This window comes from Amblyomma maculatum, chromosome 1, assembly GCF_055883805.1.
Source record: "Amblyomma maculatum isolate TAMU_Amacu chromosome 1, ASM5588380v1, whole genome shotgun sequence".
Taxonomy (NCBI): Eukaryota; Metazoa; Arthropoda; class Arachnida; order Ixodida; family Ixodidae; genus Amblyomma; species Amblyomma maculatum.
The window spans coordinates 68,867,344-68,885,037 of NC_139344.1; the positions used below are offsets into that span (position 1 = coordinate 68,867,344).

Below are 17,694 nucleotides of genomic sequence, written 5' to 3' on the forward strand. Positions count from 1 at the left end.
TACGATACATTCTCCAATGGCCGAAAAATGTTGGAATTTCTAAGTATGTTGTTTTATCTATTTAGAGTTTAGTGGTGTGTATTGCCTCAAGCCAAAAAGGGTAACTATTCTTTTCCGTATTCTGTATGGAATAAAGAAAAGGATGGTTAAATAAATGAATGAAAAATGGTTTGTTTATCTAATGAAGTCGAGGGGTGAGCAGTGATGCTGTACCTCATGTGCTGCCATTGCACTATTCATTTGCCATATTCATTCCATATATGCAGTGTGTGTGCGTAAATAGTCTGTAGCCTTTTCTTTCCGCCTTCGACTCTGTGTCGTTCTGTTTCCTTCATGCCATCTGTCTGTCATTATTCCTACCATCCATCCTCTTTCGTATTTCTGGTGTGATCTTGGCAGTTATGACGGCCAGCAAGCCCTTCTTTCATTTGTTTACAAAATGTACTTTACCAGTTACAGGAGATAAAATAAAATAGTTGCCAACTGGGTCTTCTAAATACTGTGCTGAACTTACACTCTTTATCATTGTTTTAGTCTACTAAATGCAAGCATCAATGTGGCAGTTTTTCACGGTGTATTGCTCTGATGTCAAGGTGAGATGAGCAGTTGAATGTGTGGGTAAATGGTTAGTTTAAAGTAGCTGAAGCAGTGAGACCCAGAAGAAAGGACATCAAGATCATAGCTAAATTTCTAATGGGGTAATTGCACAAGCAAAAGCTAGAAATCAACCATGTAGTTACAGCAGGCCTGTGAAGGCCAAACACTACATAAAATGTCAACATTCCAGCACATGAAAGCATCATTTAACTCCCAGAAAGTATTATTGCTGGTGGGAAACATTGAATAATCATCAGTGCGTTCATTAGCACATTTTACAATATGAGTTCCATTACCTCATGCATGTTGGAATTTTATGTAGCCAGTATTATCTAGGTTGGCAAAGTGTATATAGCCATGTTAGCATAGCTTTGCTATGAGTGCATAGCGTTGTAGCACACATAGCCTAAGGAATAGCTTCTGGTGACTGGTCTTGGAAACCTGCATCTATAAATTTCCCCAATTGGTAAATGGGAAGCTGGTACAGATAGCATGGCTCACATGGTATAGGAAGAGAAAATTTAATGCAGGATATTATAGTTCCAGTGATGTAGTGTCAGTTATTTCTTTTATGATCGGTGTTTACATTTGTGAGTGCTCTACATGGCAGTAAGCTGGTTTTCAGACCAGCGATAGTAGTATTGCTTTCTGTACGAAAGCTATGCAAGTGGTACTACAATGTGTTGGCTGCTTGCTTTTACTGCTCTGTGGCTTCCTTTGGGCATGACATGACTGTGTAGGTATGTGCCTGCATACATGTGCGTATGGCGCAGTTAGATGTTTGTGTCCTTATATGGATTTGCATGTAGGTTGCATGCATTCTATAAACTGATTCAAGTGGAACAATCACCAATAGAGCACTGTAAGGCTATTCTTGCCTCCTGCACATAAACATCACCACTGCCACTTTTAAGTTGCAGTGCCATTTTGATGCTTGTTGTGCTTGACCATAAAAGCAGTGCTCTCTGCAGAACTCTGTGGGCAGACAAATAAGCTTCAGGGCCGTTCTTTGTGTCCTCACTGCTTGAACATGCTGGTAGGAATACTGTACTGTTAACTTGCTCATTGTGTAGTTTCACTTGAGCATGTAGAGCATGACCTCCGCAACATGTTAGGAGTTCCAATGCACATGTGCCTCACTTTATTGTCAGCCCCTAGCTTTCAAATTCTGCTGCTGTGTGTGGGATTTCTACACTTTGACAACATTGTAAAGGATGGTAGTACATGGTCACAGTGCTGGTCAGGCACTGCATGGAGGCTCGATTGCCTTTGTGCATATGGTTTTCCTTGTTTATTGGTTGGTGGCATGATTGTTTGGATATGTATAGGTGTCTCCTCAATGTCTGTATAAATGCCATGGCAACCATTGGTTCAGCAGGCTACCAGCAATGAATGATGGCATATATATCATTGGCTGTCACTTAATACACGCTGCTGCTTAATGTGTGAAAAAGGGATTAAGAAAGCTAGCAGCCAAAGTATACATACTATCATTCCAAGATGCATAGTCCTTTCTGGCTAAGTTTTCTAAAATTTTTGTTACCCACTGTAATTCTGCATGCTGCCCTCACTTAGACATTATTTCCCAATGTGTAAGTTTTCATCAGATGTTTGCTCTCTGTTTTAACTTTTGTGCCCGTGTGCTTAATCATTCATGATTAGTTTGGTTTGTAGTGATTTCCTTGCTTTCATGCTTTGGCGTACATATGATCTGAAAACAAAATATACATTCCAGAGTTTTAATATGGGCATTTGTATAATCATGCATTTTCTCAATCACAGTTGTGTGGTCAAATTTTTAGCCAGTCAACAACTGCAATATTAGAATTAATGATGCTAGGTTTAGACGGCTATACTTATGTATCCAGTGCTCAGAAAATTTAATGCGGTAGCATTAACGGCCTCGTTCTTGAGAACATTTGGTATCGGCATTGGCACTGTTAGTGTTTGGAGCAAAAAATCACTGGTATGCCTGTGACTGGTGGTAGTTGGCAAGTGACATGTCTGATGGCGGGGCAGTGATTGCTCGATGGGTTGTGTGACACCAGATGACCACGTGACATGGCCAAGTTGGTAGAAGCTGCCAACACGGGTTGCTCCTTTGACATGGGAGGGTGAGAGGGAAATTGAATCCACCGAGGCTATTCAATTGCGAGTCGGAGATGCACTACTCCTAGTCCATGCATTCCCGTTTGTACGGCTTGGTTGAAGCAGGGCTTTATATGTATGTCGGGTGGTCCTTCACATAATGTGGTCGCTAGCAACTATATGCTAACAAGTTTGTGCAAAATAATAGAGGCACAGATTAAACAATTAGTGAATAAGCAAGCAGCAAAATGAATATACACAAAGGAGTATCCGCAACAGAACTGTCGATGAGAGCCATTAATTGTGCTGTTACAGTGCTTAGGTATCCCCCAAATTTTAGTCCTTCGAAGTCCACCAATGATATTATTGTAATTGATGCCTCTTTTCTAATATTCTTCTGGAAGACTGGACATGGACTGTTATTTGTTCCTTTTGTCAAGTAGCTTTTGCCCACAACCTGAAATTAAATTAAGTTGCTCAACACTAGTGACTGAGAGGGCTTGGTAGGTACAGAAAAAGACTACTTTCAGTTACATGCTTGTAAATTTTAATGATGTGAAGCAGTGGTCAGCTGCTTATAGTGCGACTCATTATATTGGCCTAGCAAGCAGTTTCTTAAAGGCTCCGTCACATTTTGCATTAAGAGCTGAATGTCCAGCAAATTTGAAGGCATAAACTTTACACACAGGGTATATAGAATGTATCCTGTGGATCATGCTTGTACAAAATACCGAAGGGCATTTCATTCTTGGTGCTTCCTAGCTCCATTGGTCACCTGGCAAAACTATAGTGCCACGGGGGAGAGTGTTTTTGGCTTGTTGCTGGGCGTAGTGCTCAATCACGTTGCCAACTGTCTCTGTGCATGCTGTTAATTCTTTAGTGGCTGTGCAATGGCTTTCATTTTTTCTTTGCGACTCAGCTGGCCATGTTCAAAAACATTGCTCACGATTAAGTTACTTCCTAATGCGAAATTTGAGGGCAGCTCATCTACTTCGAGTGGTGGCGGCAGCAGTGCACGCTACAATCGGAGAAAACGCGCGGTCGCCGCCACGGAAGACGGGGGGGGGGGTACACGCAGCGGCAAACGGTGGCACGCTGCCCCGGCTGCAGAGCTGGTTATGAGGGACAACGCCGACGATGGTGCAAAACGCAGGAACAGGCACCAAAGAGCTGCACTCTAAAACATTGCTCATGCCTCTTTACCGGTAACACATATATTTGAAAAACATGATTCAGCCATCTTACGAACAACACATATTTGCACGTATAATAGAGTCTGGTGGCACTTCTGCATTTAAAAGGTGACATGACCTTCCCACAGGGCAATCTGGATAGATAATGCCTCTACCACGTTTTGTATTTGCAACAGCTTTGTGTGAATGCTTTTGGTTTTTAATTGACATATTACGTGTGTTTGTTATGTTCCTAATGAAAACATGGAACTCCATCCATCTTAGAGCATGTTGCCAGACTAATTTTGCGTAGAAACCATACAATTATGTGATTTTTCATTGATATGTCAGTATTGTGGCAAAATCAAACCTGGCTTTGGTTATGCCACAAGTGCTGTGAAAGCTACACTTTGCTGCAGTTTACTGATGCACTGATTTAGATGTAGCAGAGTAACGAAGGGAAACAGGGGTGCTGTGCTGTTTCATGGAATCTCCGCCCGTTCGCATATGCACAATGTATATTGAACGTTCTCTGTGTGCATGCCATTTCTTTTCTTGTTTTGTAGGAAGGCCTCTTTGTCTGGCAGCTGGGGAAGCTATGACAGACAGCAGAGCACGGCTATGCCACCTACTACGACTGTAGCTGGTTCTGATAGTACCACTGCAGTAAGCAGCACAGCCAAGCCTTGGAGCAGTGCAGAGGCAGAAGACGATGATGACGACGAGGACCAGTACCTGGAAGATGACAGCAGTCAGGAGATGGAGCGGTGCCCACCATGCCCCGTGTTCAAAGCGGACTATGTGTGTGGCACAGACAACCAGACTTATTCGTCTGAATGCCGGCTGCAGTACCACAATTGCCGCCAGCGTACCTCAGTGCAGGTCTCCTGCAAGGGATTCTGTCCATGCAAAGGTATGCTTTTGTAGTCCTTTTTTATCTTGGCATCTGTTTGCACTGGTAGTTCTTCCCATTCATGAAAACTTATGGAGTAGCTTATGCAATTTGGGAAGTAACAAATTTGTATCTGAATGGAGGCAGCTCCTTTTTGTTGTTTGCACATTGAGTTTCACCAGTGACTTCAGATGCTCAGTGTGCTGAAGCCTTCTATGGAATCAGCCTGAATTGTTATAATTCAATTCAGAGCAGCTGCTAAAGGGCATTAAGGGATGTGGTAATTGAAGCTATGCTCTGTCACAAATGCTATTCGCAGGAATTGTAATCTGTATTTCTTCTGCACGCGAATACTAAAATAATTTGGTGCTGGCGCACACAGTTTGCTTGCAAAATTGGGAATGTTGGCAACACACATATTTCGTTTTTTGGTCTGTTCTAACTTATAAAGAAGGATCTTTTGGAGTTAGAATGCCATAGTCTCTCGAAACAGGCCAACTTCAATTTATCCTTAGTGCCCCTTGGTTGCTTTGTTTGTTAAATGCTGTCACTACTGACATGATGTGAGGTAGTCAGCCTTCCCAGTGCTGCCCTGAAACAGTTTTGTTTATTTGCATTTTTTTTTGCTTACTGTCTCTATACTACCCATGAAACTTTTGTGGCCTTTCTGGGACCTCTCATCGCTGCCTACCTACACCCCTGTATATACACTCTATGCTTTGTCCAATGTATGTGTTGAAACAGCTGCAGTGGCATTGTTATGTGCAAGTACTACACCACTAGACTGTTCACCTTTATATGCGACCAAATGTAACATTGAAGCCTTTTACACTGTATGTATGTGTGTATAGAAGAAGTAATATAGATCCGGTATGTGTGCAGCTGCAATATTTGTGAACTTAATAAGTTTTTAATAAATGGTGATAAGAAAAAATTGAGGGGCCTTACTTTTTGAACACCCTTCGTAAATGGATAATTGGCCATTCTCCAACCAGCTGAACCTGTGTGATACTGGTTACATGTGCACGAATGTCTGCAAAACTGCTAGCTGAGTGTTTGAAATTTTTATGCCTGCAGAATGTGAATTTTAGGTCCAAATGTCTGGCCAAGATGGAAGAAAAACAGCATCTTGTATTGCTTGTGACTGTGTTTGTGACTGTGGCTATTATGGCAGTTTCAACTTTTGATTTAGACAAACTGGGCAGTTGCTTAGCAACACAATTTACCTTTGAACTCTTACAGTTTTCATCATTGCAAGCTTTGCAAAATATCCTTTGGCCTGGATGCAATGCGAAAATATCAGTCTGCTGCTAAAAGCATGCATCTTCTAGATGAGAAGTCATTGACTGTCACGGAAGCTTACTCTGAAGTCATTCTTAGTTGCTGTAGTGACAAAAACATTTCATTTTTGCCTTTGTACTTTATATATATAGAGCTGAATTTCACTTCACTAGTGGAGTGCTTGACACGTCATAGCCACTTTTCTGTTGTCATTATCACTGGCATTAGGTGCAAGCTGCGTATGTGCACAGCAGTGTGAATAGTGCAAGTGGAGGTAGGTCCACTCAGGGTTAGGAACAGTAGCACTGGAGTGGCAAGTAGTAGTTTGCAGAAATGGTCCCTTCACTGTGGTTGAAGAAGCACTTTATTTGAATAGACAGTTTTGTATTTTTTGCTCAAAAAGAGTACAAAAGACAGTGCTGTTTGTTTTTTTGTTTGTTTGTTTGATTGATTGATTGATTTTGTTGATTGATTGATTGATTGATTGAGGTGCAGTTCTTTATGGTTAGCCTCAATGATGGGATTGGTTAACTGAAGTGCCTTTGCTCACTGCAGCTGTGAAAAGCCTAGAGGAACAGCAGCGTGAGAGCCGTCAGAAAGCTCGCTGGGACCGCTATATGGCCAAGCTACAAAACACTATTGACAAGGAGAAGAAAGCCAACAAAGATGCCACGGGCAAGCCTGCTGCCTTTAACAACAGGTGTGTGAACATCTACCTCGTTTGCATGAGCCCAACAGGTGCTGGTTGAATCGGGCATTGGGATGAGCAGGGAGTTGTGTCACGTCAGCTCAGCGATTGTACATTTATGTTAACTACATACCTTGGCGAGTTAAGCTCGCTGCAATCCACGGTGATACCTAGTGCGAGCATGCAAAGGTGGCACCCAGAATTGTGGCACACAGCATGTGTCTCGAAGGCACTTTGACAAGCAAGTTGGGGTGAGTCAACCTGCCCTCTGCTGTCTAGCTGATTCAGTCCAACCTTGCAACATTTACATAAGCTCAGCAGTCCAACTTGACCTTTTGCCACCTTTATGCTTTTGTAGAGTTCATATAAACATCCATTGTGTGCATGCGTGCATAAAGTGAGGAAAGGGTGAGATGCGCTCGTTACTCCACATACTTTGTAGCTACTGCCAGAACACTTATTTTGCATAGCAGTTTGCAATAAGAATTCAGCATGCTTAAATTGATCATGCAGCGGACGACTGCTTTGAATATCTGTGCATATGTTTATAACCTGGTTTTCCCACCCAGGGCAGTCTATCGAGGCTTTATGTTTGAGCACAGTACTCCAACATTTTTTTTTTTTTTTTCATCTTTACAAGTGAGAGCAATTGGTAAATGGTATTCCCGTAGTGTCAACTGTAACAGCTATGTAGTAGTACCAAGCCATGCTAGTTGTCAAACTGAAAAGAATGCACACAGTTGAGCAGATTCTGCACTGACAGAGCTGGGTCACGTGTACTGTGTCTGTTCTTTCAAAACAATGGCACCCCTAGATGCTGAAACAGCAAACTTATCACAATTTTCCCTCCTTTATTAAAAAAGCTGAACCAATGGTAGGGAGATTAATTCACATCGAGAGTGCTGGGGGCTGCGATAGCAGGTTTTGTGGTTTCCCTGGGCATGCTTTTTCCAGAATTCGGTCATCAGTTAGTGTGTTCAAGGCAATCTGGAGTTTACTACCTTTGAACAATGCCGAAGCTTGGAGCAAAGTTTGGAACAGTGGAGCTACTGGAGCCTTCAGTATTGGGACTGCAGTTTTGATAGAGCTGTCGGATGTGTCATGTTAACTTTTAATAGTACTTCAATGGAAAAATTGCATGTTCATTTATGACAGCAAGCAGCCACACTAGATCCGGACTGACATTCCTTGTGAACACTCTGTCTCCAGTTTGACCAAAAAGCTCGGGTTTTGTCCATTGGTCACATCTGATTTTCTCCTTCTGTGGCTTCTGCAACACTTCGGTCTTGGTCTAGCATGTCCAATGCCATGTTCAGCTTCCACCCCAGCAACAGCTCCAAAAGGCAGTGGCATCATAAAGTGTAGGCCTGTAGGCCAAGTGCATGTGAGCAAAATGAATTCGAAATTACTCGGGGCCAGCATTCCGCAGCCTGATTTTAACAGTCTGCAGCACCTGAGCTGGTGGTGAGCGAGGTGCTAAATGGTCAGATTCGGAATGATACGGTGCCACCAGCATTTGCTTCACGGCATTTCTTTTGGGGAATGTCTTATACAGCTTGCTGGTAAATGCTTGCCCATTATCAGATCACATCACGCAGGCCTTGATTTGCGAACATAGCTTATTTTTGTGCAATAGTTCTTCAGCAGATAATGTGCAGACTGGGAATACTTCTATCCACTTTGAGAGTGCATCAACTGCAATAAAAAAAAATTGATTTTCCTGTAGGCACCAGCATTGACCATGGTTTCTTTCAAAACAGCCAGGATGCGATGGTCACCAGTTGTGCCTCTTTGGTGGTCCTGGCCAACATGGTGCATTTAAATGGCTGCCGCTATGTTTTTTTTCCAAAGTAGGCTACCAAACATGGCTGTGCGCAGCAGCCTTCATTTTGGATACTCCAGGATCGCCCTCGTACAGCAAACTGAGAACATCACTTTGTAATGATGTTGGCACAATGACTATTGCCCCATAGCACATAGTTCCCTTGAACGTACAACTCATTGAAGCTTGCATATTTTGGGACCCCAGATTCAGCTGGCATCCTGACCATAATGCTGCTCTTACTTGTAACAGCACCCTGAAGGAGACTCTTTCAGGCATAAAAACATCAGTGGGGCTGGCTTCACCCATTGGCATCGGAATTTTGGGAACCAGGCCTGTACTTCAGTATGCAGCTATACCCACGCAACAGCATAGTTCGTCCCAGCACCCTTGAAGAGCAGGACTTAGGAACAGGATAGCAAGCCCAACAGCAGTTTGTGGTCTCTGATTACCTCAAAATACTGGCCCCACAAGTATTGTGCGAGTTTTTGTGACTCCAGAAGCAATGCTTAATACGTCCTTTGCTAACTGGCCACAATTTTTCTTAGTTTCCAGCCTGTGAAAAGCAAATGAGTACTGTTATCCAAATGGCGCCTGTTAACTGCCCCAGTGCCGGGGGAGGGGAAGCATCAGTGGTTGGCACAGTTGGTCTTTTTTTGGAACACAGTACGCCAATACTGCAGCAGAGGACAGCAGCTGTTTTCTTTTCCTGAATGCAGGATCTTCATCAAAGTTTGACAGTGGCTTCCAGCTTTCCCAAGATAGGTTTCATGTTGCAGAAAAAACTCTTCAGCTGCATAGCCTTTGGCTTCAATGAAAAGTCCAGTGAACTTGCCCTTGTTTGTACACTGTCACCGTACACTGTAGCCTTTGTCAAGGTCAACACAAGCCATGATGAAGCTATGGTAATACAGTGCAATCTTGTTACAAGAAACACTCGGTTATAAGATACACATGAAAATGGTTTGGTTGATCTTTCTATGTTTGCCACGTTGACAATATTGCATACAAAAGACATGGTTACAAGAGACACTCTGTTACTAAGGGCAACTTTTGCAGGTTTCTAAAGTAACAATTCTTAACTATTTAGAAGAGACACAATTAACCCAGGTATGCTCATGCAACGCAGCTGACTCGTACAAGCTCGTATGTGTGGCAGTTTAGATTTCCTTATCTAAATTTTGTTCTATATCAGCGCCCTTTTTTTGGTTGCAATACGTCAGGAACCGAGAAGAAGTTGGGAAGTAAAAATGTCCCTGTTGTTTCAGTCACACAGGAATGTGATGACAGTGGCTGAAACAATGGGAAGATTTTGACTTCTTAGTCAAGAGGTCATGACTTGCCTCTGACTCCTGTCTGACTTCCCAGTCAGAGGCACTCCTTCTTGGTTCCTGACATATTGCAACAAAACAGGACACTGATATGGAACGGAATTTAGATACTGAAATCTAAACTGCCACACACATGAGTTAGTAAGAATTTGTACAAGAGACCTTGGTTACAAGAGATCTTTTTCGGGTGCCTTGAGTGCCTCTTGTAACAAGGTTTTACTGTATCAAATCAATAACCAGGCCCCTTCAGCTTCATTAAACTTCATTACAGTGAGGTGCAACGGCATTTCTAGAGTTGCTTTCATCGTGTATGTTCTCAGAGAAAATGTCACAGCAGGTTATTTCATAACCTGCTGTTATGTAGCTGCAATAATTCTATTATACTCCCCTCCTCTCTATTATACTCCCCTCCTCTAAGGCGCTGAGTCGAACTTCACTTAGCGGTTTTGAAAAGGTTGCTGCGACATTCCAGACTGAAAACCATTAAGCCATCCTGAGGGGGCTTTAAAATTTCTTTTCCCTCAAGCAGCCCCAGCAACCATCTATATATACCAAGGAACCTGAAAACATAAAATGAAGTACACATAAATTAAGGGAGTAATTACCCATCAGCTTGCACCAAAAGCTCAGCCGTACAGCTACAAAGGAAATCTACAGCTTCCACATCAGCTTAATACATAGTGGAGAAACATTTGTTGTGGTCAGGGTTCGAACCTGGGACCACCATCTACCTGGGGCAGTTGCTCTACCAACTGAGCTGACCAGGACAGCCAGCGAATCAAATGGTAGGGCGAGAGCAAATAGCTCAACAATAGTTTTCTTTCATAGCCATAAGGCTTCACTGTGTGGACATTATTAAGTAATTACTCCCTGATTACATATTCTACTTCACCTTGGGGGATTCTCCTAAAAGCTATGTCATCACTGGAAACGTGTTTTTTTTTTGTTTGTTTTTTTGTTTTTTTGGACAAGTGAGTACACAGTCTTAGCGAGCAAAAATTGATCTTTTGTTATTAATCTGTACACATGGTGATATGAGTGTTTTCTTGTTCTACCTAGGCTGAAGTCCAAGTTCAGCTCTAAGGACTCATGGGGCAGCAAAGATGGTCACAATTCAGTCATGACAAACAAGGTTTCCTCCCCTGTCAGCAAGGAGAAAGGTACGGCATTCCTCCTAGGGTTTAGCATGTTTAATGAATGCTGTTATCAGGTGTAAAAATGCAGAAAAAGAAGGAGTGGTAAAAGCTCTTCTTGCATGTTGTTGTTCTCTAGAAGGCTTAGGGAATGAACAAAAGTGCCACACGTTGCATTCAGATGTCATCACCGCAGTGCACTGTCCACACAAAGGAGACGTGTAGAGACATACACTCTCCACATCTGACCTTCTCTGATCCTTTTAGGATTGGTGCTACCATTTCATTCAAATTGCAGGAGGCTACCTTTTCATATGTGCATACTGATACTTTCCCAAGAAACTAAGAGCTAAGTAGTTCTACAAGCCATATTTATTTCCCGATCCTTTAGTCTAATATGCTGGAAATTAGTGCTAGTGCTTGGCTGAGGTGTTGCAACTTTGAATAGGCCATGGAGTGTGATAAGAGTGAATGACCTTATCGACCTGTCATCACAGCGCACTCTCTTGCCCCATTGTCACGGTGCAGGGTGCACTAATGATGACCTGCAGGCCATGGGTGACCGGCTGCTTGACTGGTTTTCTGTGGTCATGAGTGACCACCAACTGAGCACTCAAGTATCCACCAGGCGTAGGACCCATAGGGTGTCCGATTGTGAGTCATACTTCTCTTAAATATTGTGTACATGTCTTCTGTTCATCTGGGAACAATGTCATATGTTAGAGCGATTTTCTTTTTATTCACTACTGCATACATTTGTGCAACATTCATTGATATCTGGTTAGTGGTAGGCAAATATTTGGCTTTTCAAATAGTTTGTGAATACTGTTTGCTGCTCAGTTTGGCTTGCACTGTATTTTTACTACTCAGCATATACAGTTTTATTTTTTGATATCTATAACAAAAAAAAAAAGTAGATTTTGAATTTTCTCAATGAGCTTTAGTGGCATTTCAAAACAACGACCACTAATTAAACTGTACACTATTTCTTAGAACCAGTTGCTAGCACACAGAAAGGTGCACGCATACATAGTTCAAGGCATTGCATCTGTTTGACACAATTCAACTGATCAGCATGATTGAAACCACCACACAATTATTTTGCAGCTGTCATGAGCTGCTGCTGATTTTGGTTCCTCTTTCAATTACACAGCGTTACACAGCCACCAGGGCATGTTATTTATGCTGCTCTGTTTGTGCCCTACGTGGCCCCAACAGTGTAGGGCCATCTGGGTTTACTGCACCTGGCAGCGCTCTGCAATGCACTTTTGTTTTCACGCTGTGCAAGGCGCCACAATGCAGTTCACACCTGTTCAAGTGCAAGGCTGATCGTTTTGAACATGGTCCTGAATGTTTGTAGCTGAAGCTGTATTCCATCGACTTTCAGCCAATTTTTCTCTGAACCTTAGAGTGGAGTGGTTCAATGGTTGCAAATGTGTGGCCAGGTGCAACTATTAATGACTATAAATTCTCCACAGTACATGAAAAGTGGTTTGAGCAAGTAGGTGCAAGAAGAGACATCTGGGCGAGTTGGTATGGTGACATGGAGGTGCAAGGTTTGCTAACGGTCGCCTTTATTTGTCGATATATAGGATAGAAGCAATGTTTGCTTTGACCTCCACAAGGATGGTTTCAAAACAGCGTACGATAAGGGAGCTATCAGCTTTTGTTGCTGCTCATGCATCCTGGAGACTTCTGCCCTCGATAGTACATAGAATTAATGTCAGAAAATGTGTTTACTGGTAGCTTTATATAGCACTTCACCTTAGATGTTACATTGCTGTGGAACTGATGCAGCTCATTATATATATTTTTTTTATTTCTTACCTCAAGAAAAAGAAACTGGCTTACTACCTTAGGTATTGCAGCCAGACATTTACATAGTTCTGGCTGAGCAGAAGGAGCTGTGGTCTTCATCTCAGCCATGCACATTTCACTTTGTGTGCCCACAGACCACTTGCCCGAGTGCAAGCCTGAGGTAGGCTGGATGTTCCATCACCTTGACTCTGATGGCAACTTGCTGCTGACACTTCGCGAGCTGTACGACTTGGAACATGATGATCGTGAACGATGCCTCCAGCCTTACCTAGCTGTCTGCGACCTGAATCGAGACTCATTTCTCAGTACCATTGAGTGGTGTGCCTGTTTCAACAAGTCCCGTAGGTGTCTCCTTTTCTTCCCCACTTCATTTCATTGCAGTGCTGATATCATTCATACCTCGTCTGCTGTTTTATTTATATTTATTTTTTCATTTGCAATTTAATCGGAGACTACAGTTATGCGTGTGGAGCATGAGAAAGGTAACACTTCGGATGGAGCAGGACTCTGAATTAGCGGAACTTGCAGATGGGCTGATGCTGTTCATAGTTTCAGGAAGCAGTATAACACATTCGAAGGACAGACACAGACAAAAAGGTGGGCATGAGACAAATGTCCTTTTTTTTTTTTTGTCTGTCTTGAATATGCACTATACTGCTTACTGAAGGTTTCTGGCTTCTATATAATTTGTGTTGGCTTCTTGGAAATGGTTACATTGTCAAGATGATAACGCATGTGTTAGATGGGAGAAGGGCAAATGAGAAGGGTGGAAATGTACCACAATGTCAGATCAGTGTTGCAAGGAAGTGTTCCGATTCACAATTTTCTTTCATCATGTTTAGTTCTGCTGTCCTGTAAATGTGTAATGAAAGTGATGTAATTCCTAAGACTGATTGTTCCTGAGTATGAAATGTGGAAGCCACTTGTTTTGTGAACTTGTAAGGTGTGCAAGGTGACTGTACAGTACTGAAAACTGGAGGAATTTTAAGGAAGCTTATTTGTTGTGTTTTTTTATTATTAATTCACAATTTACATATAAATGCATACTTACATGCAAGTTATTTATTGTTTGCGAACATGGCAAGCACATTTGTTCACTGTGGCTTGTACTGCTTGTTGGAAACAATGTCGCACTTGTTGGGAAGCAATTAAAGAAAAATGCAGCCTTCTGTTTCTATGCTGTTCAGCATATACATTATGTGTAGGGGTTGGACTTTTCAGTATTTATTGATTTGAATATATTTGGCCGATTTTATTTGGCGTTTATTTCGGAATGTAAGCTCTTTCCTTTGTCTTTTTAGTGAATAATATTTCAATGAATGAGTTACTGACCTTTTTTTTTTTTTTTTGCTGATTTATTTCGCAGTATTACGTGGTCAAAAATCAGTGTCTTGACGTTTTTATTAGCATGAGCAGTTTATTTGCCGGTAATTAACATGCATATGGTATTACTTGGAGTTATGCTCATAAATTTAGGTCATCTAAATGAGGTACTAACTGGCTGACAAAAATGCAAGTGGAAGGTTGCTTCTAAGAACTAGGTCGACGGTTTTTGTTGGGTTGTCGCCCTATGTTGAGCGAGAGGGCAAGGCATCATGCGGGTTACATGTTGGTGCTGGCGATGGAATTGCTGCTGAGTCGTCATAGCAGCCACAACAACACAATACTTTTCTGTGGCTCCCATGCACAGTTTTGTGTCAATATCTTACATGCACTTAATAAACCTACTTTACTGACCAATTGCTCTAATCTGGGGAGGATGATGAACAAACAGTACTTAGCTAGCAGGCAGCTAGCTAATGGAGCAATGCCTCAAATCTCACAGCTGTGCTGCATATGCAACAGTATCACTGTTGCATCATGCCCTGGGCTTTCTTATTTAGCTTATTCTCAACTTTGTAACTTATACTTAGCAGCCTGCTAGCTATGCCTTACTTGCTAAGAATACTGACTTTTCTTCAGTAAAACTTCTTTATAAAGGCTGAATTCAGCATAAATTTATTGGTTTTTATCAGTTTAAATCAAAGTGTTCAAGCTCCTAATTAGTATGTGCAATGAAAGCTGGGGCTCCTTCTGTTGCTATCACTGATACTTTTGAATAGCACTGTGGCCTTTGGGCAACCGAAGTCTAACATTTTTTTTTTTTCTCTTTGTTATTATGGGGTGTGGGAGTAGTAATTTTTCCAAACCAAACTGAATATGAATAGTATAGCTAAAACCTGAATTGAATCCATATCAGGTAGTGGCAGAACCATATCGAGTACAAATTGAATAACTGTGCTAATATTTATTGCTTTTGCGAATATTTTAACAAACCGAGCAAAGAGTAAAAACAGTAAAATATCAGTGGTATGCAGTAGGGTGCTATTAATTATGAAGTCGCGTCTAGGTATTGAAAGATGCAACACTAACCATTCCGAGCGGTCACAGCACAACTACAGTATATTATGAACTCTTTGGCCATCAAGTTACATATACGTATAGAGCTTATTCATGTGACGTCATTGTAGCTTTACTGGCAACCATGGCACACGCAACGCAATATCGAAGACGGGGAAAGAAGGAGATAGGGGCCTATGGCGAATCATGAAACGGCTTCGGTGAAATCCGAGCTCTTGTTGGACGGCGTTCCAAACGGCGTCTCAAGTGTCGGACAAATGAACGGTGTGCAGTAGGAAGTATTCAGAGACATTTTTTTGTGTGATTTTAGTTTCGAACTGCCCAACATTATGGCGTCTCCACAATACAGGGTTGCCACAGTTGCCGCCAGCTAAACCAGATAGTGAATAGGGTCTATAAAAAGATTCTCCTTTCCTGTTTATGGTGAGATAGAATAAATCATAGCTGCGCTTCGGTACATATGATATGAATGACAGCTATATATCAGCTGTTCCTTTGGAGGTGAGACTTCAGGCCAGGTTTTTTGGACTTGCCTGAGACCTTCATCCCTCGCGTACAGATCACAGTAGAACAGCATGTGCCATCAACGTTAGGCCCTGTGCTTGGCACAGTCGTCGAAGAAAATTACAGCAGGAGTTATTCGAGCTTCGCACCAACTGTTCAGAAGTTGCTTGAGATGTTGAAAATATATTCGATTCAGCTTAAATAAGTTTCAGTACTGTACACTATTTCAGTTTGTTCGAATTATTGAATTGCGGGATAATTGTTTATTTGAAGTTTTCTAATATGCTCGCATCCCAAATTTTGATCTGTATAAAAAGTGTCAGCCCCGCCGGGGTGGTGCAGTGGTAAGACGCCCGACTACTGTGCCGGAGTTCCCGGGTTCGAACCCGACCGCGGCGGCTGCGTTTCGATGGAGGCGAAACGAAGTGGCGTCCGTGTGCTGTGCGATGTCAGCGCACGTTAAAGATCCCCAGGTGGTCGAAATTACTTCGTAGCCCTCCACTACGGCTACTCTTTCTCTCTTTCCACTTTCATTCCCATCTTCCTCCCTTCCCTTACGGCGCGGTTCGGGTGTCCACAGAGCAAGTGTGACAGTTACTGCGCCTTTCCCTTCCTGTGAACCAATTTAATTTATTTATAAAAAGTGTCAAGTATTCATCACCTGCAGCACAGTGACATATCTCTCTTCGCTACAGAACGACCATGTGCAGCAGCTCTTAGGCGTGTGACACCTGGCCTAATTGGTGAGTGATTTTCTTAAACACCATGGTTACTGACAACGTTGCACAAAATGAGCAGCTCACTTCTTGTAATCCACGAGCTGGCTAATACAGACCCACCCTTTCAAGCTGTGTATTTGTTGTTTTAGCTTTTTTGGAAAGATTCTTGGGTATATTTGTACGTGCTTGGTGATGTGTGTAGCTCATGAGGCAGAGAGTTAATTCTGTAGTCTTGGAGTCACAAGTCATAGTGCAGAAGCATTGAGTACGAAATTGCACTTGGCAAAAAATGCATTTTTTGTCAAGTGCGATTTTGCGCTCAATACTTCTGCTGCAAAGTCCCTGCTGTGATGGCTCAGTGGCTAGGGCATTCGACTGCTGAACCCAAGGATGTAGGTTTGATCCCGGCCGCTGCGGCAGCCTTCGATAGAGGTGAAACGTCAGCGTACATTAGAGAACCTCAGGTGGTTGAAATTTCAGGAACCCTCCACTACGGCGTTCCTTATAGCCAGTTTCACTTTGGCATGTTAAACGTTTAAACCAAACCCACCTTTACTGAAGTCCTATTACACTATCTTTAAAGCTTGCCTTAAAGGACACACATGGAAGAAGTCCGATGAAAATCCCGGGGACAATTGCTGATGGTCACTGACTACATGCCACTCTTTAAATATACTTTTGCATCCTTCAAAATGCAGACCTTGCTTGTCTGCCATGAGACTTCTTGATATTTCGCTCACTCTTCTGCAAGTTTGGCCACTTTTTCAATAATTTCTGCCTAATGGTGTACAGAGTACAGTAAAACCTCACTGATACGTGTCATTAAAAATTGTGAGAAAAAAATGTATTATCCGGAAAAACGTATGACCAAAACTGTCTTATTTTGAAAAATCTAACTGCTGAATGAGGTACGAAGGCATTTAGAATTGAGACTCACTGCATAGAAGTATTGATTAGCATTTATAGACATAAAGTATGCACTGCTCTTTTTTTAGCTTTCACAGAAATCAGTCATCAGACATCTTATAGTTGCGAAAAAAAAAAAAAAAGACGCACAAGACAGGGTACAGGAAGGGGGGAGGACGTCTGTCTTGTGTGTGTTTTTTTTCGCGCAACTGTGAGATGTCTGAAATACTGCACCAACTAGGTCGACAACACTTCTTACTGAAGAATTCAGTCAGTATTTGCGTTGTCCTCAGCGGGGAAGAGATTTAGTACCTAACTAATGCTGTTCATGGAAGGCAATGAC

At 42.2% G+C, this 17,694-nt stretch overlaps 1 protein-coding gene across 1 annotated transcript in view; it reads left to right on the forward strand.

Moving 5' to 3' along the window:
• The window catches only part of Cow (Proteoglycan Cow), a 37,366-nt gene that overhangs the window by 9,300 nt on the left and 10,372 nt on the right, over positions 1–17,694 (forward strand). Inside the window, exons 4-9 of the mRNA XM_084588292.1 lie at positions 4,424–4,770; positions 6,586–6,730; positions 10,931–11,031; positions 11,533–11,658; positions 12,957–13,163; positions 16,422–16,469. Coding sequence (XP_084444418.1) covers positions 4,424–4,770; positions 6,586–6,730; positions 10,931–11,031; positions 11,533–11,658; positions 12,957–13,163; positions 16,422–16,469 — 974 coding nt within the window. The remainder of the gene's footprint in view (positions 1–4,423; positions 4,771–6,585; positions 6,731–10,930; positions 11,032–11,532; positions 11,659–12,956; positions 13,164–16,421; positions 16,470–17,694) is intronic.